General features: G+C 40.1%; 1 protein-coding gene and 1 long non-coding RNA gene across 11 annotated transcripts in view; one reads left to right on the plus strand and one right to left on the minus strand.

The window, feature by feature from the left end:
* SEMA3D (semaphorin 3D) overlaps window positions 1-20,171 on the minus strand; it is a 147,322-nt gene that overhangs the window by 81,402 nt on the left and 45,749 nt on the right. For all 10 annotated transcript variants that reach the window (XM_054189132.1, XM_054189133.1, XM_054189136.1 and 7 more), the window contains one exon: window positions 2,225-2,385. In XM_054189132.1, the coding sequence (XP_054045107.1) occupies window positions 2,225-2,385 (161 nt within the window). The remainder of the gene's footprint in view (window positions 1-2,224; window positions 2,386-20,171) is intronic.
* LOC128904584 (uncharacterized) lies at window positions 77-16,027 on the plus strand. Its single transcript, XR_008464548.1, has 3 exons — window positions 77-429; window positions 12,897-14,083; window positions 15,082-16,027. It is a non-coding gene; the product is annotated as an uncharacterized LOC128904584 (long non-coding RNA).

Raw genomic sequence — 20,171 nt, forward strand, 5'->3', positions numbered from 1 at the left:
TTAATATTCTAATCAATTATTTCTCATTTTAGGGGCTGCGTAGGAGCAGATATAGCTTTTTTCCAGAGGACTCTTACTCCAGAGGAGTACAAAGGACACACTTCAGACCCTTGTAGTCCCGACATGTGTGGTTTCCTCGCACCGGGAAAGCCTGGAAGCGAGCCGCCTGGCCCAGCGCCAACCCAAACTACGGGCAGTCTAAACACAGCCCCGGCAAACGCTACTTTCTGACACTTCGCTGCTACTGGAGAGTATCCTTTAGCATCGAAACCTCATCAGTGGCTGAGATTTATACACAACCACTCGCGCAACTGCCTTCATCTCATCTCTTCCCTCCCTAAACGAGTTTCTACCCACCCAGCACAGAGGAACCAAAAAGAAACGCTTCTGTGAGATTGTCTTGTGTTACCTGGGCATTTACCCAAGAGGGTAAGTTTATAAAGTTGCTGAATGCTTACAGAGAGATGGAAATTGGCACAGCAGGATGCTCCACAGAGCTTTTCACTCAGTTTTAGCTATTTAAATACACTTTTCCTTGGGGTTTTGTCTGAAAAGTTAAAGATGACCTGAATAGTTAAACTCAGAATTAGAAACATTTGAACTTGCAGATAATAATTTCTTCAGTCCAGATATGCAAGGGGTTTGAATTTTATTCCCTTCTTTCAGGTTACCACGTAGCCATACATTCTCTATTCAGCTTACCAAATGCAAATTTTAATTCCAATATAAAGTGAGTCTTTGCTCTACAATATCTCTATTAAATGGCACTGTCTGATTGCAGACTGATTCTCCTGGCTCAGTCTGTTGTGTTCTGCTCTTCTTGGAAAGCACAACATCCATAATGATCAGTGGCGGTTTGGCTAAAGGGAAAATGTTACCAGCTTGGACGGAGGGGCGGATCATGCAGGGTGCTGCCGCCTCCAGAAAGCTCCGAACTAATCAAGCCCCGCTGAACATAACGGGAGGTGACAGCACTCAGCATCTCTCAGGAGGTACACGGCGTCCCACAGAAACAGAAATCTGCTTTTCTCACAAACAAAATTTGTTTTCTACAGCAAGCCCATGCCAGAAATCAAGCTATAGTCTGAAAAACTGGAGGAGGTGCTGTTTTTTGAGTAAACTACTGAGATGGCAGACCAAGTTAAGTGTTTGATAAAGTATCCCAGGAAAGAAATTTCCTGAAACGCTCAGAACCTGAGTTTTAAAGAAACTGGCATATGGAGCATTGCAGAAGTCAAAATAAGAAATAAGATATTCAGCCTGGTACTATATCTCTTCTATATAAGAGCAAATGTTGCACTCAAACACGTGGGGCAAAATAGTCTCCTGCTCCACCTGCCAAGCCCCTGTGCTGCAGTTGTATTAATTCAGGGTCAGTTACCTCTTCTGAGCTGACAGCAGAACACAGTAATTTAAAACCTCCTTCTGGTGCTTAAAGAAAATATCAAACACAGCTGAGAATTTAGATTTCCTTCAGTAAGTAGGATATCTGGAAGAAGCAGGAAAGCCACTTTCACGTGCGTTCCTGGGCAAGCATCTGTTTTTTACATGTAGCAGTCAATTGTGCCTACAAAAGCTCCAATTCATCGTGTCTGCTAGAAATACTGAAGGCTAAATTGCCATCCTATTATCTGGAGTTAACACATTGTCATAGGGCATGGGCAAGGGAGTACAGTAGATCCCAGTGGAAACTTCTCCTATCACTAGTAATTCTAGATATTAATACAAATGCTAATATTAAAATTGCCACTAACATTTTTACTACAATTTAAACCACTCAAATTGCCTCTGCTCTGTTTAATATCACACTAACGTAATCCCCATGATGCCAGGAAGAAAGGGAAGAGCTATCTTCAGTTATCTTCTTTCAAAGGCTTTTATTTGAGGAGGCTGACCATGGCAAGAGAAATTAAGAAGCAAACACTCCAAGCTGCATTTTTGCCTTTTTGCTGATATTTTGATATTACTTTAATGCAATGCCGGGATCCTTCAGGCAACTGACCTCTTGCAGGACATCAGTCTCACAGGAGTCACATACAATGAGAAATTCAGTTAATTAAAGATAATTTGCCTAGCTATAGGAGGTGAGATTACAAATTCTGGTACACAGCATTACACAATGAATCTGCCAGTTACACAGTGAAGAAGGGAGAAGAAAAAAAAAAAAAGAGAAAAAGGAACAAAATTCAGCTTATGAGATGAACTCTGCAGAAAATAAACTGACCTTTTTTACGTTTTTGTTTAAATCAACCAAGTTGAGCAGGAAGATGTGGTCTTTAGCCCCGATCAGCAGCCGGCCCCTCTCCTCATCTAGCAGCAGGGTTCGAAAATCAAGTCCCTCTGTTGAGCCCAGGAATGGGATGCAGCTGTTTGAAAGCAGCAAGTCTGTGGGAAAATGAAGAAAATCTTTATAATCAAAATGTTTACATATGACTCATTGGTGTCTCTTATAAATATATGCAACCAGCATGGAGCATGCCGGTGAGATAACTGTAGTTTTAGAGCATGTCTTTCCAGGGTCATAATACAGTTCCTGTAAACCTTGGTTTTCTTTGGGGTTTTTTACTTCCAAATTGGGTAATATTTACTTTCACAAAACATTTTTCTGCATGAAATTTTCTTAATAAATTATGTCTGTGGCATGAAGGAATCACATTCTTCGACAGAAATTAGAAACAAAAAAACACAGATCCTTGCAAAATATGTGCTATACCTTTCCTTCATTGTAAGAAAACTAATGTATGTTTATAACATCATAGTCATGGATACACATGATCAAAGATCAATATCTCACCGTATTTGGTGCATATAAAGAGTAAAGAAGGTCAATCACAGAAAGAATAGTTAGGAACAGGAAACAATGGTTGGATGTGGCTGGTATTACAGACTCATAGAATGGTTTGAATTGGAAAGGACCTTCAAAGATCATCTAGTTCAACCCTCCCCTGCCATGGCCAGGGACATCTTCAACTAGATCAGGTTCCTCAACCTGACTTTGAACACTCCCAGGGATAGGATATTCACAACCCCTCTGGGCAACCTGTTCCAGTGTCTCATCATTCTTATCATAAAGAACTTCTTCCTTTTGTCCAATCTAAACCTACCCTCTTTCAGTTTAAAACAGGTGACCCTTGTGCTGTCACTGCAGGCCTTGGTAAAAATTCTTTATCCATATTTCTTATAAGCTCTTACATGGCCACAATAAGGTGTTCCCAGAGCCTTCTCTTCTCCAGGCTGAACAACCCCAACTCTCTCAGCCTGTCCTCATAGGAGAGGTGCTCCAGCCCTCTGATTATTTTTGTGGCCCTCCACTGGGCCTGTTTGAACAGGTCCATGTCTTCCTTTTACTGGGAACCCTGGAGCTGGATGTAGTACTGCAGTTGAGGTCTCATGAGAGCAGAGTACAGGGGCAGAATCACCTCCCACTACCTGCTGGCCACACTTCTTATGATGCAGCCAAGGATGCAGTTGGCTTTCTGGGTTGCAAGTGCATATTGCTGGCTCATATCCAATTTTTCATCCACCAGTATCCCCAGGTCCTTCTCTGCAGGTTGACTGTGAATCTGTTCATCACCCAGTCTGCACTGATATTAAGGGTTGTCCTGACACAAGTGCAGGACCTTGCACTTGACCTTGCTGAACTTCATATAGTTTGCATGGGCCTGCTCATACAGCCTGTCAAGGGATCTTCAAAGACCATGTAGTCCAACTAGATGAGTGATGGCATCCCTTCCCTCAAGGGTATTAACTGCACCACTCAGCTTGGTGTCATCCACAAACTTGGTGTGGGTGCACTCAATCCCACTATGTCATTGATGAAGATGTTAAATAGCATTGGTCCCAGTATAGACCCTTGAGGGATACCGCTCATTACTGATTTCCACTTGGACATTAAGCCATATATATGTTTGAGAAGAACTGGAAGGAGATAACAACCATAATGTGTATAGAAAGTTTGATATAAGGTCAGTTTGTCCATTGTCTAATATTAAGTTCTGGTGGCAATGTAGAGAATTGCTACAATTAAATTTTCAATTACTATCATTTCATTTGAGAACTAAGATTTGAATCAACAACCATCCAGCAGAGGTACATCCCTATGGCACAGTACTGAAATGAAAGCAATGTAGTAGCATATTACAGGGAACATCCAGTAGCAACACCTCTAAGGTCCTGAGGTCTTTACTTCCCTTACAGAGGTAGCAATGGGTGGCTGTTCCTACATCCTTATCCTGTCTGCAGAAGAAGTTTTCCCTATTAAAAGCACAAATTTGACACTTAAGTTTTACTGTGATTTAATAGTGGCTTCCAATCTCTTTCAGAAGGTAATTAAGAAAAACATGGTTCTCTATGAAGCTAATGAAAGAATCTATGCTTCTCCTGTAAAAAAGCTAAAAGGCTGTAAAGTAAAAAGTCTGTAACCTTTTGCTTAATGAAGAGTCTGTGGATGTAATTCTGGATGAAGACATAAACAACATATAGAAAAGAGCACAACGAGGGTTTAGTCTTGTTGGAGAGTCATTAATTTGGGGAGAACAAAAATAAACATGTGAATCAGTTCTTCCACAGGCAACCTCTCCAAGCTAAACTATGCAGAAATCTTGGGACATAAAGGTAAATCCTGTATTGAATTGAATATAAAATTAAGGGTATTTCCACCTTTCCTGGCACTGGATGGACAATGTATTCTTCCTGCTGAAGAGGCCAGATTTATAGCATAAGTCATTTACACTTCCTGATCACGATGAAAATCAGGGCCAGTTTTTTTTGCAGAGTAACTCCTGAACAAAATAAAGAGAAAAAAAACCAAAAAAAACCAACAACCATTTTTCTACAAGATCTCTCACAAAACATGTGACAGGCAAAGCAAAGATTAAATCCTGTTGCTGGCTAATAAACAGCACTATGGGAGAAAAAATATTTTATCATTATTAATCTGACTACCTAGTATATAATTATGACAATTATATTTTGGCTCAGTCACTTCTGCAAACACTCATGTGGTTTTGTCTGGCTCACTGCTGAATGTTGTTACGGTACAGTCTGAAAACAAATTGCCTTGTATTGCAGCTCCTATTCCCCTAGGTAAGATTTATTTGGCAGTATGTTGAAAAAAAAAAATCTTACTTCACATTGAAAAATTAAATCTAACATTAAGCACTACACTGCTTTACTCCAGCGCTGTCCTATCTTCTGTGAAGACAGAGATGTCAGGGTATTTTTTGCTAAATTAGTAACACTTTAAAAGACCTGTTTATTAATTGACAGCAAGATCACTTAGGAACAACTTCTGGTTAGCATGGTACTATAAAAGCACAAGTCCTGTCTGACTACTTCTTACACTAGAGCTGGCTGATGAATAGCCTGGCTGAAGTGTAATAGCGTTATAAATAAATACAAATTTTAAAAGGGAAAAAGGAAAGCCCTCTCAACCCACAACTTCTGAAGCTTAGCTCACTCCACTAGTGTGTTTTCACCCAATAAGAAATAAAGATGTTCTCCTCCTGATGCTTTTTTTTTTTTTTGTTACTGGGTTCTCTGTTACAGGACAGCCACTTCTTGTCAAACTGTTAATTTTTGTGCGTGATGTAGATGTATCTTCATTAGATGTCATACTCTGTACAAACCTCCTCCCTTGTTTTTTCTGACTGGAAATTCTTGGTACTGGAAATGATGGAGCTGTTTATTAGGGAAGGATTCTCTGATACTGACCATAGCACAGCAGGAGGTTTTAGCTCCCTTGGGCTACTCAAATTCTTCTTGGTTGATCTCTAAAATACTGTTTATCAGCTGAGCATTGCTAGAGCGCATCATTTCTGAGTCATTGTCTTTCTCTTCTCCACCCGTGACATAAGAGCTGGCTGCATTACTAGATTATGTGATCCATGGTATATAATAATAAAAGCCTTATTAATTCTGCAGTCTCAATTAAATCCCTATTTAACAGCTCTGTGTCCCAGTTAGTAGATAAGATGGAGGGAAGAAGAGGAACACAGGATAGTAATATCTAGCAATTAGTCATTCACGGGCAATAACAAATAAACAGGAGAGATTAATGAATTCCACAGGCTACTGCATTTGAGCAATCCATACCACCCTCTGCTACTTTTAAATCTCCTCTGATGACAAGCTTCCAGTCACATCGCGGTACTCGTCCGTGGGACGTGGGTAACTAAGATGCAGAATATCAGGGAAAAATTCCTTCTCATCTCCAGCCTTAGGAATTTGATCTGAGTAAGGATAAATGATACGTTTGTGCAAATTCTCTGAAGCACTTTCATTGCTTAGAGTCATGCAATCCATGGGCCTTTGCAAGTGTGTCACTTGCCAAAATATGTAGACCTGATTCTCCACATACTTGAAAGGAGATGACTGGGACTGCTCTCTACTTCCCATTTCTTTCGTATTTGGAAGGAATGATCTCTGTAGTGACCATCCCAAAAGGACATTTGTCATCTATTGCTTAACACTTCTAGTATTTCTCAGTAAAAAAAACCACCTAGAACAGCTACAACAGGGAGGGAAAAAGCTGCCTCATGACTGAAACGCCCAAGTGGGAATGAGCCCTGCCCGGTGCCTTGTACAGCCATTTGTTTCACTGCATCATAGGGAAAACATCTGTAAAATGTCCCAGATTGAAATGACAGCATTGCACACTGATTTCATACTGACGCAAATGACAACACAAGCTGCAAAGTGGTGAAGAATCAGATTTGGTCAGTTATTTACTAACTATTGAAAAGAGCTTGGAAATAAGACTCTGAACGTGGTCACTGATAAGATTAAAACTGAAACATGACCTAATAAAATTTGTCAAGTAAACATTAACAGAGAATTTATTAAATTACAGCCAAATTAATCATTGTTCTCACTCCATAAAAGCAAAATAATCCAATCTTATGGGTTGAAATTGCCCTTCACAGTGAGATACATTTAATATCACCAAAGATATTACACTGGAAAAATTTACTGTGAAAAGCACTCTTGCTCAATGGTTTTCAAGCTCAGAGCAGGCTGTTGATTTGAATCACTGCGTTTCTGTAGCCAGGTTAATATAGAAACAACATTCTCAAAATGCACAGAAACAAGGTTAGCTACAGGGATGGTCTTTCACGAGTACATGTTCAGCACTCAGTTTATAGCGTGTATTTGCTATTTTACTGAAAAATAGTTTTTTCCAGTCTGGCGATTAAATGAATATTCAGCAAACTCCCTTTCTGGGTTAATATTTCACTGTTGAGGGTAGAAACTGGAATAGTGTCTGTTTTTTATTCATTTAGAAAAGTGTCTCAGTGGACTTGGCTCACAACAGCGTGATCATTGCTTACTTAAATAACCTCCAGCAGCAGAGCCATGGCATAAAGGCTTCAAATGAAAAAATGTCATTCTGTTCTGGTAATATGTATTTACATTTATACAGCGTATTTAGACTGCTTAGCCCCGGGTCACATATGTGGTGACTGTGCTGCTGTTCCTCGTCTCCGGCATGGCGTAAGCACGCAGCAATCTGGCACCGCCCGGTCAAGACTCAGAATTGCCTCTGTGGCCAGTGACAGACATTTGTGCAATGACAGCCCTTGCCTAAATTGGCAGAAAGGGAACTCCCCAACCTGCTTCAAAACAGCTACATTTAATGACACCTTTGAAGGACTCTGAATTTAAAGGCTGTATATTTCTGTAGTTTTCATATACAATTAAAAAAAAAAAAAAAGTCACGTCATTTTCCTCAGATAGAAGCAAGGCCTTTCATGTACTGGAAAATACCCATGACAATTTACATGGGTATTATGCGAATCCTCAACTAAATTTTGGGGTTAAAGACATGTCAGTGTAGCAATTTACTTAATTCCAAATGTATTCTGAGTTTAAAAGATCCAATTGACCCCAGATGTATTTGTATGAAGGCAAAGAGAATAGTTCCAGTCTACCACCAACATCTACTACATATCGCAAGAAGCAAGTTAGTTGTATTTTGTGTAGTTGCATCTCACCATGGACAATGATGATTTGTTGTGCATGCCATGTGGCTCTCATTGCTCTACAATGAATTTTACTTGGCCTGGAGGAAAGTGTCATGTTCATGGCACAGCAGGGCCTTTCCAAAAGGATAAGGATTACTGGGAACTGAGAAAACATGATTTCTTGTTGGCAAAATATTGTGTTAAAATCTTGGTTCTCTTTCTGAGTAGTCCCCAAAGCCAATCCTCTACTACTTATTTTGAGTTAGACACTTCTGTTCCTCTTTTAGGATTGGATTGTTCTCCAGGAGAGTATTACAGTCTAGGAAGGTGACATGGGAAAGAGAATTTTTTCAAAGATCGCTCCAAAATTCAGGAACTCTCTGCTGCGGGATTTAAGGCATTTCAGGACATTTTTACTTTGAGCTTCAAGCACTTCTATGAGCCTGCTCAGCAACCTTAACATTTCCTACATCTTTATTTGCAAATACTTATTGACAGATGTCAAATCTGTCAGCATTTTACAACCCAGAAAAGTCATAAGTAGTTGAAGTCGCACCATTAAGCACTATGCTTCTCGAACCGTCATTACGGACAACGGTAACTAAGCACTAGCTCTCTCTGTGCAGTGCTCTGAAGACATTTGTCACATCTTTCTTCGGGAAGGGACAGATCACATTATCTTGAGATAACCTTCACAACAGCTACTCCACCCACAAAGAGGAAAAAAAAAAAGGAAAAAAAAATTAAAAAAAAAAGTAAATCATGCTGTAGGACCTGATTCTCTTTCACATCAGTAAAGCTCATTTGAAAGGAAGTGCTTCTGCAAGATCAGAATTGAGACTACTGCAGATTATTTAGTTCATCTATTTTGGAGCCAGGGGTTAGAATCAATCTACAGTCCTGTCTTTGTCTGACGCTGTGTTTTTTAAATCTGCAAAAATGGTAATACTGTAAAACAAAATAGGTAGGTGCTTACGACCAAAAATACACACAGTTAAAACATAAACTAAACAACTCTCGCTTATGTTTACGGAAGCATATTTTAATTGCATTTTAACTGCAAATAAATTTGACTAGTGAAACAGCTGCACAAATAACTTGTAAAGTGTTATTATTGCAAAGGTGATTAAAAGCTGCTTTGTGACTTCAAGTTATTGGTGAAAAAATGCAAAAGCTCAACTCACAAACTTCACAGAGCCAAACTAAATAATTAACTTTAGACAGCACAACTGAAAACGTATTTGCGCAAAACATTTGTTTTTCTGAAGAAGACCTAAGACTGTGGATTTGCACAGGTTCCCTCTTCCTAAGTAGCTTATCTTTCTTGCAAAACTGCCGAAGTAAGCAAAACCACTGTTGTTTCCAAGGCCAAATTAAATCACCTCTTTAAATGAAAGGCAGAACGTGCAAACGATGGGCTCATCGCCTCTATTTCCTCATTTTCAATTGTCAGGACCGACCTTACCTTTTTTCTCTTCACCTCTCAGGGGTCCTCAGCCTGAGTAATGAGTAAATAATCTGTCGTTTGACTGAAATCTGCTTTCTTCCACTTCAGTTTTATTTCAAAATTCCTTTCAAAGTATCTCAATGATGAGAGGATATTGCTCTCTAAGAACTTAAGGCTTTTTCCTTATACCTAGCAGAGTAAAACTTCAAGCTACTACTGAAGTCAGAGGCCAGTTTTCTTCTTGACCATATAGAAGAGGATCTGTCAACTTAACTAGAGACCAAGCTCTAGCCCTGTCTTTTAAAATTACCTTCCAGTGACATGAGTGTCAAGCAGCTGAGATAAAACCTCTGCCCTATTCTGAGGGCGATAGCTTATAAACTCACCTATTCTTGAAGCTAGTCTGAAAACCCACAGTACTAGATCTATAGTGACAAATAGCCTGAGACCCTGGGAAAAGAAAGCTTCAAATGAATTCTCTCTAGTTAAAAATCACAATTTTTAGATATCTTGCAGCAACTCAAAGTCCTTTTCTTCATGCTCTGGTTAACCATTTCCCAGCCTCTTGTTCCTCCCAATCTATCAGCCAAACAAATCCATAGAAAGCAAGAGAGCGATGATAGGCTTCAGGTGGAAATAATGGCAAAATCCTCTTTGACTGGCTGATTTGAAAAAGCTGAGTTAGTCTCACTGATCGTGAATTTGTTTTACTGCTCCAAGTAGCCTACCATCTCATCTCATGAACCTTCAAGCTACCTTTAGGTGCATAATTCTATGACATGCAGTTAGAAAAGCAGGGATCTTATGAAGGACATAGCCAGGATGGATGAAGTGTGGGCATTAGTCCATGCTCTGAGGAACAGGCGACACAAAGAAAATGCACTGACAATAGGTTGTGCCTAGAAGACATCTAGCATCAAAACCATCTCAGGCATCTGGACTTGCATTAACTTGCATGAATGAACACACTCCATGCTGCAGCAGTGGACTTATTCTTTCCTGCTTGGATGGAGATGTGTATTGTAATTTTCCAGTACATGCAGGTGTTAGAAATGCAACATGGTGATCATATTTAGCACTTCAAGGCACATAGCTCTTCCTTTGTAAACGTATGGTTCATAAAATTATACGCAGTGCTATCCCTCCTTTCAAAACAAATTACTGTCATCGTATTGCACTTGCCTTCAAAATAGTACCAACCTTTCATTTCAGACTTTACTTTCTTCAGAGTGACACAAAAATGGCTAGAGTATTTTCAAGCACCTGTACATGGAATTTCCTACTTTAGAAAAACTTCTGAGAACATACAGAGGAGCTCTTTGCCACACCTTACAGCCCGTATATCTGTGGGCTGGTAAAATAACAGCAGGTTGCGCTATTTCTTCCACCCGTACTATCTGGCAGCAGCTGCGCAGAACACGACACATTTTTAAATCCTTACTCAGTTTTTGCTTTGTCCATGAAATTCCAGCCTTAGGAATAAAGATAAGTGGACTTTGTTTCATAGTTGGAGCAGATGAGAATTTTGTTGTGGATTTCAATGTCCAGGATTTAAACCTGCAAGGAGTTTTCTCGAATAATCTGAGGCATAATTGGCTACAGAAATACGGATTTGGCTCAGTACCTGGTCTGACGCTACCAATAGGTGCTGACAGATCTCTTTGGGAGTCTGACTCACTTTATTCAGACCTGCTTTCCCAGACTGCCCATCTGACACCAGGACTTGCTCCATTGAGCTTACAGCTGTTGTACATGAAAGATACTGTTTTTTAAATGGTCAGATATCTTAATAATACTTTCACTTTAACATTTTTCTCACCGGGTTCAAATATATTTTCCAGCTCCCTAATGAGAGTAATGTTCACAGCAAAGCAGATAAGGCTTTCAGGATAAAAGACGAGAGACCTTGAACTGCAGCGGCACGAACAACTTTGTTGTAATAACAGTGTCAGATGGCATGGGCCTGAAAAAATACATTAATATCAATACTAACAGGCTTAGGAGAGATACAGGGTAGCACAAAGTGAAGAAGGTGAGTTGGCAGTGCAAAGGAGAATTAATGCCAAACAGATTTACTTGCTCATTTACTTCACTAGTGCCTCTGTTTTCAAGACTTAAACGAACAGCTCACAGACAGAAAAATCCAGATTTGTTGCCTATCACTGCTATTTGCAATTTCCATGCTAGTGTAGTTGCATACTACACAAGAGTTATAACCAGTGTTTTTGAGCAACACAGATTTTTATGAAAGCACTCAATAGCTGTACATCCCACCCTTCCCCACCCTCTGCATGCTCCGCAGACACACAGACAGACAGACACACACTTGCATCAAGACTCAGAGACAGACCCTGAGTTTAACCACTGGGACCTGCAATAATTTTATCAGCTGAGGATCTAGCCCTGAGCGTACAGCAAGAAGCTGTGGGGGCCATTCTTCTCTCTGACTCCAAGCACTGGACCAGAGCCCACACAAGCTGTACAGTCAGGCTGTAAAGCTAAATAAGATAGAGAGATAAAGTCCTAACTACTTATAGCGTACGTCCTTGCCAAGGGGGCTGACGAGAGCTGGAGCTGGTGCAAGAGAAAGGGCAGGTCCATGCATCTGGGAGCAGATGAGGGAGGAAAGACGTGGATATGTGCATTTGGGGAGAAAGCAGCAGGGAGGGAGATGTCCTCCTTCCAGAAGCAGCACGCTGTTATGTTGGCTTAGCTGTCATGAAACCACCGTCTGAGAGAGCCTGTTAAGTGCTGATGGTCCTTCAACGCCCTTCCCACAGTTCCCCTGAGGGCAAGGAAATTTCCTTATTACTGGCTTTGAAAAGTTCTTCTGGTATCTTGACTCAACCAAGCCAGGTCCAGATGGACGAGGAGGCAGAGCAGATACAGTAAAGGAGGTGAAACCAGGTCTGGGAAACAATAACCAGCTCACCAGCATGACCCAGGGAGCAAAGGCAGCGTTTGGCAGGGCTGAAGGGCTGCGGTGGGAGGAATGCCTGCACAGGAAGGGAGGCGAAGGGCAGGGACCTCTGCGAGCAGATTTACCTGTCAGTGGAACAGATATTTCCGCTGTTGGCAGCAAACCTGCTTTAGGAGGTTCCTGCTTGCTCTCCCCACACGTAACTGCTTGTTCCTGTGCCTGCAGGGGGGTTCCCTCTCTGACGTTGGCCAGCTAATCTTTCTTTCCCATGCTCTCAATAAGGAACAAGAACTTTTATAAAGACAGTGGGGTCATTAACATTTTAGCTGTTTCTACGACCATGACTGCTGGTTGAGCTCACAAGGCAAAATTAATAGTCCTGCTCTAAATTGCTAAAGTGCAGTACAGGGATGCAATTGCTACAGGGAAGCACTGTTTAAGTCACTTCGTTGTTATCTGGGGTAGCTGCACAGGATGGACATTCTGTTAAAAAAGTGTGGTTTAAATGTAGAGAATGACTGTTTTCAGGAAACTTCTAAGATTTTTCTCCTTATATTTTTTTTTCCAGCTTTCCAGATGTATTTTATTTGATTAAAAAGCAAGCACGTGTAGCAACGTAACTCACTTGTCCAATGTGAAGGTAGGTTTTCAAAATAATTTTGCACTGGCAATAGCAAAGAACCTCTTCCAGCAATGAAAGTAAAAACAATTCACATTATAATAGCTTGGAGTAGCATAATGTTCTCCGATGGCAAAGTGAAATACGATTATCAATTATACTTTCTGATATTGACAGGAGTTAAGTTCTTATGAAGCCATTAAAACCAGAGGTCACTGAATATTTGCATTAATTCCCTTATATTTTAGTTGTTTGTGTTGGAGTTGTGCCTAGCAACCTCTGTCAGATTCAAAGTCCCACGTGCACATGTGCAGGTGGACCCAACATCTGCCTTCTAAACTTAGGCGATGTTGCAATAGGACTGTATGTACTAAAAATTGCAGGGCAAGGAATATGAGAGATGTCTGTCTGCACAAGGTGACCATGTGCACCATCATATTACCTCCAGTCAATCATTAATATATAGGCATGACCTATTATGTAATATTGGAGGGTGGGGGGGTGATATCTTTTATTATTAATATTTACATTTATTTATCCATTTTGGGACACCAGCGGGTGTCATACGGATTGCTGTTGTGTTACATATTTAGTGAGAAATATTTTTCAAAGAAATCCAGGGTGATAATGCAGAGGGATTTGTATAGTCTTATTTGTACAGTCTTCAGCAACCTTTTAGCTATCAAACTCTGTGGTACAACACAGCATACTTCTCTGGGACAGCCAGGATTTGGATCACAAAGGAGAATGCCTGTTCTTGTGAATTAGTGGAAAAAAGGTACCTTTTTCACTCCCACCCTTGTCTAAATGCCTCTCTTAACCACAGCTAGCCAATCCCTCTGACTTCTCTGACAGTGCTCTGTCACGATAAAGGAAATTTTGTCTGTGTCTCTTTCTGCTATCTCTTTGCGGATTTATCTCCAAAGGACTTTGACTACAGAACAGATCTCCCCTGCACCCCCCAGCCCTTCTTTGAGGAACTTGTCTATAAATGGAACAGCAAAAACGAGGAGGGAGGAAAGGGAAATAGGATGTGACTCGAGGACCTGCGCTTGCAACCACAGATGTCCACCGCTAGACACACACTGACGTCAAGAGGATCATGCCCTCAAATTAGTGCATAGAAAGCGAACAAGGTTGGGATCTTTGAAACTACTCAGGATTGGCTTAGCTTTACAAATAGCTGTCCTGAAAGTGCAATTAGACAAATATTTCTGAAAGTACCCTGTTCGAAGCTGATGCCACTGATGATGTATCTTCCCCGCATTCTTCTAGGGAAGAGGTTTTTGGTGTTCTCATCCTCTTTTTTGCAAGGGACCACTCGTTCTTCCCAAAGTCTTGCTCTTTTGTTTTTCTCTCTCATCTTCTGAGATTTAATCAAGTGAACATTCAGCAGAATAGTTTGGTATTTTGTGAACACAATTCTTTTTTTATCCAATTGAGGCCCTTTTGTGATCACAAAAAAAAGAAGACTGTTGTGCGCTAAAGGCTGTTTACACTGTTAAGAGGTTGATACGGGTCAGTTCTCTAAGGTTATTCTTAGTTCAACTGCTATGTAAACTGTTGATGTCACTGACTGGAGGCTGCTCTCCAGGACATTATATATATGATAATTATATGACAGAAAATGCAACATGTAGTTGGATCTGACCTCCAAGTTCACGAGTTTAAAAAAGGAAAAAAATGTTGGTAAGAAACTCGCTGGTTTTCCCGTTACTAAAATGTAATAAACCCCTTCAAGTTTATACTTAGTCTACAACATATGCAAGAGTCTTTCATCACATGGACAGCAATGCCCATCCATCTGCAACCTACGGTACGTTTTAAGTCGCTGTGTTCACTGCTTCACGAAAGCATTTTTGAGACAAAACAGGCAAAATCTATTTTGTAACTAGACCAGCATCTGAAACTAGGATCTTAACTCTCACATAAATATTTTATATTACTCTACAAAGGAATCTCAGACATATTTTTCAGAGAAATCACAAATCATCAAAACCAAATTAAAAACAAACAAGGGATTCATCACTTCCTCACTCAGCACATTTTCCTTGATCTGCATTGGCATTCAGAATTACAGCTGCTGATATTGCCACAAAAGCATTTTTACTGATTTTTCTTCTTCTTCCTGTAGAGCTAGCACAGCTGCAGGAATGCAAGCTCATTTCTAGGCTTTTTTGTACATCACGGGTTTACCGCGTTCCAACCATTCACAGTTGTGCAACACCCCCATCGTGGTGCTGGGATTACCACAATGTCACAGACAGTTTAAATGAGGCTCATGGAGCTATACAATGGTAAGTATATTTTATATGCATAATTAAATGGTGCATGACATGGAAATAGGCCAGCTTTACTGAAACAGAACAAACTAACTGCTCTGATGCAACAGTTAAGCATCTTGTCTGTTGTAAAATGAAACACATTTAAAGCAAAAAATATCCTGTTTCTCACAGGATGCTTGATATTGCAAAGAAGCATGTTCAAAGGATCGTTTTTAGAACATTAAGGAAATGTACTAATCCAGACAAGTTTTCAAAAGAATTCCCGTCACCAAAATGTTAACCTCTGCTTTCTTTTTCACCATGTTGTAAGAATGGATCACTCTTAGGGGGAAGAAAATCATGTATACAAAACCCTGCATGAAGCTAAACAATTCTTAGGCATGGCTAATTTCCATGTGAAGCTGATGATTTAGCATTGTTATCCTTCAACACAGGAGACAGAATTGCACGTTCACTTATTTAAGATGGAGAGCGAGGAGGAGTGGAAATTCAATCCTACTTCAATTTACTTCAGTGGCAAAACTCTTGCCATGACTTTAGTAGCAGTGAGAATGCATCTTAATTCATTCAATGTGAAGAAGAAAAAAATCAGCTGAGAATAATGTTCATCTTTATTAGACTTGAATTGCTGCCATAGTTGTTTTTAACAGTATTAAGTAAATCCTGTTTTAAAAGACAAAGGTTGCCTTCAGTCTTGCCTTTTCCTATGTGCTGTGTCACAAGGTAGGATCCTCGTCCTCTGACCAAATCAGCACTGGCCACAGCACGCATGGCTTGCTTTTGGGGCATGGCCCTATTCCCGCATGGCAATGAGATATGTTTGTGGATGTCAACGTGGATATGTCATTGGTGACAATGGCCAAAACTGGGCTGGGGCACACTCCCTAGCCAAGAAAGCAGGCTGCACACTTCTCGAATATAAAAGTATTCTTATGAGTTATAAACGTAGTCTTACGAGGAGCGGCTGAGGGAACTGGCATTGTTTAGACTGGAGAAAAGGAGGCCGAAGGGAGACCTTATTGCTCTCTACAACTACCTGAAAGGAGGTTGCAGCAAAGTGGGGGTTGGTCTCTTCTCCCAAGTAACAGGTGGTAGGACACGAGGCAACAGCTCAAGGTGCACCAGGGGAGATTTAGATTGGATATTGGATATTAGGAAAAATTTCTTCACCGAAAGGGTTGTCAAGCATTTGAACCGGCTGACCAAGAAAGAGGTTGAGTCACCATCCCTGGAGGTAACTAAAAGACGTGTAGATGTGGCACTTAGGGACACGGTTTAGTGGTGGACTTAGCACTGTTAGGTTTACGGTTGGACCCAATGATCTTAGGGATCTTTTCCAACCCAAATGATTCTATGATTCTTTGAGCACACAGACTAAGTCCATGAAAAGCAAAAAAATAAAGCAAATCAATAGGCTTAAATTTGCAGTTATGAGTCTACATTTCTACTGGAAAATTTTAGGAGGGCCACAAATTGAGAGAGGTTGAATTTTTTATTTTTTTTTTTTTTTTACTAGAAGGTAATCAGCCTTCTGGTCTGGTTATTCTCTGTCTCTCCCTATAAAGTAAAGCCTAGAAATGCACACAAAAAAACTGTAAAAAAAGAACCTGCCAATAAATTGGCAAAGACTACTACTCAAAAGACAGACAGAAATAAGACTGTCTACGCAGTACAAATTAAACACATTTGTACATATGAATTACGACACAGGCCCTTCCCTTCTTCAGTAACAGAACTGATGCCATCCTGTAAATGACGGTATTGAATGAGACTGGCGTACAAAAATCTTCTGCATTTGCTGTAGAGGTGGGAATGAGGATGCTAAATGAGGCAGCAGACAGTACAACTGGGGAAGCTGAATGTCACTTCTGTGCTTGCTGAGTTCTGCAGTTTGGATGATGGCCATAGGGTATCTCCAGCCACATGAGAATGAATGATAAATACACACTGTTGCTCTGAGACTGAATGTAGTGTTATACAAAGGCTATTAAAATATGGCATGTTATTCAAAAATCAGAACCGAGTTTTCTAGAGATGGTAATCTTCTACAATATTATAATATTAAAACTATAACATAATAATAAAACCATCTCATAAGCTTGTAAAAGTATCTAAGAAATATAGATTAATTATGGTCTATGTAGTGAGAGCACCTTAAAAGCATCATGAGAGCAGTGATAATTTCTGGGATATGAATGACACACAGCAATATCTAAAAGCTAAGGTCTAAGTGAAGAAGATAAAAAGAAATATTGAAGAATCATTCAATTAATGAATTGGGGGAAATGTGGGAATATAGGATGAGGTATGTAATAAAAAATCATAGTGTATTATATTAACACAGGTGGAGTATACATGACTTTGTATTAAAAGATACTTAAACTGACTTGAGTGCATTCGTAGTTTTATGTGTGTATGATTTTTAGAACACATTTTTAGAGCTGGGGCAAACAATAAGGGAAATTCTTCATATAGCATCATGTTGATACCCACATAATTCACTGGAATATCTGTACCTTAACTTTTCCAGCACAGATTTCCACCCCTTAAGTGATCTCACATAAGACGGAAACCTATAACTGCCATGCAGACAAGCTCTAAAATTTTAATTGCTGCCTGAACAGAGGACTTGTGACGCACTGTGGTTTATTGAAGCACTCTTGCGGTTATAGACATTTCTTCTAGCTACCCCACCCTGCTCCTTGTCCCCCTTCCTCTCCACTACTGAGCTCTTTCTTTCTCTCTCAATTTTCTGTGTTCCTTTAATACCATTCCCTCGTCTTCTTTCTCTCTTCTTGTCCCCTACACTTCTTCATCCTCGGCATTCGTCACTTGGCGTTCCCTTTCTTCTCTTTACTGTCGGGGCATGGCAAGAAGCAGTTTCCAGCCCTCGGCTGAGGTGTGCTGGGCTGCAGCTGTGAGATGAAGTAACTGCAGGGGAAAGTCCTGCTCGCTTCCAGCTCTCCTGCCTGAGCAAACGCTCAGCTGTTCTGGGAAGATGGAGCTATGCCATCCCATTAACACATTGCTCTTGGAAGGGGATGAAACCTTCCCTTGAAAGACAACATCTTTAGCAGCCAAACGAACACACATGTGTGACCAGGTTTTCAGAGCTGCCTGAAGTGGCCAATTTTGGTCAGTTTTCCATGAAGAAGGAAAAGGGCCCCGTATTATCCTCCTCATGATACTTCAAGTCTTAATTCCAAAGAATGGAGATGCCAGGACTTGTCAATGACATGACTGTAACAATTTTATGAGAATTGGCAAGACAGTTCATTTCTCCTACATCTTATTCTCAGAAACCTTGGAGTTATTTTGGCTGGAATACTTGGGGAGTGGGGGAGGCGGAAGGTAAGCTTAACTCTGACAACTCTATTAGTCACTACATCTGCCACGCTGTTATCAACAACAAAAATATGATTTAATTATGACAAGCAATACCTGCATCATTTAAAATGCAGAAGTGTGAAAACACAGCAGTAACTTTTTTTCTGGTTCCCTGTGGAAAAAGAAAAATAATCATCCCCCCCTTCAAAAAAAAAAAAAAAGGCAAGAGGAGGCACAATGAAGTCTGATAATTCTCTTTCCTTTGGCTTTTCAATTCCATCACAGCTCTCCAAATTAAGATTTATGTGCCATTCTGTTTCTGTTGTTGCTTTTTTTTCCCCCTACAGGGATATAGGTGGATAAGTTTGGATAGGAAACTGTATCCCTCAAGCCAAACTGAAAGGTTTATAAAGTTGCTAATAAAAGTTTGGGTCAGGGCCTAAATATCAATCATCCACTCATTGTCTTTTTAAACGAGTTCAGGCATTTTCCCAACCACTCCCAGCAGGCCTTTGCCACTATTTAAAACTAAGATTTCAGTGAATTTTTTTTTTTACCTGTTTTGACCTCAGTAATTTTTCTCTCTCCCCCTCCTTACCTGCCAAATGCATCCACCAGGATTTTGCCAAAGGCTATCTGCTTTTGAAGTCAAGAGGAATTCACTAATCATGAGTGTCAAATCCACAATAAATGCCATGACCATATGGTATATGCTGCTATTGGGAATTATCTCAAAAGGCCTAACTGTGAAAAGTCTGGCTATATGTTAGGGTGTTTTTATTGCTAACTTTCATAACTCATGTCAGGTCTTTTGGTTTCTGTATTCACTGGCTTAAGTGAGTGCAACTGTTTCCTGAATGTATAAAAACGTTGTCAAGATCCCTTGATCTCTCTTCCTCTGTCTCTCTCACGCAAACACATTAAACACAGATATACACCGGGGAATACCATACACAGTGGCATACAAATCTAGCAAAAGAGAAGCTTGCAAATAAATAGTATGTCACTGTGCTTACTCAATAAATTCCTGTGCGTGTTAAACGCATGATAAACATATCATAACTACTGGTGAAGGCTTTACAGCCTCCTGTCCCATCACACCATCCTGAGTTCAACTCTGTAACGTACAGGAAAACCTAAGTTTGAAAAACCGAGAGCAGAATTAGCTCCCTTAAGGGCAAGGTGCTGACATAACTGAAAAATAACTACCTGTAGAGCATTTGCTTTAGCTAAAGAAGACAATATCAACATGATATATCTCTGTGCTTTGTAAGAACTGTGTATTGTGCATTCAAAGCAACAAGAAATCTACCTTTTTGAAGAACTTGTCCAATAAAGAATTAAAAATATATCTGTGTTCAAACCCCTCAGCCTTTAACCTTCTCAACAAGAAGTACAGAAAAGGTTAAGAAAGTCCTCAGAAAAAGACGCTTTTGTGATCCAAAGAGATAAGAAGAAAAAACCCCAACATTTCAAGAGTTTCACATATCAACTTGGTGATAGAAAAAAAATTAAAAATTCCAAAATTAAAATGTCAGTGCCATTTGAAACACTTGGGGCAGGTCTTTTGACTTTCCCTGATGCTTTTAAAAGGTGTGAGTGCCCTCCATAT

Source organism: Rissa tridactyla, chromosome 1 (assembly GCF_028500815.1).
Source record: "Rissa tridactyla isolate bRisTri1 chromosome 1, bRisTri1.patW.cur.20221130, whole genome shotgun sequence".
Lineage (NCBI taxonomy): Eukaryota > Metazoa > Chordata > Aves > Charadriiformes > Laridae > Rissa > Rissa tridactyla.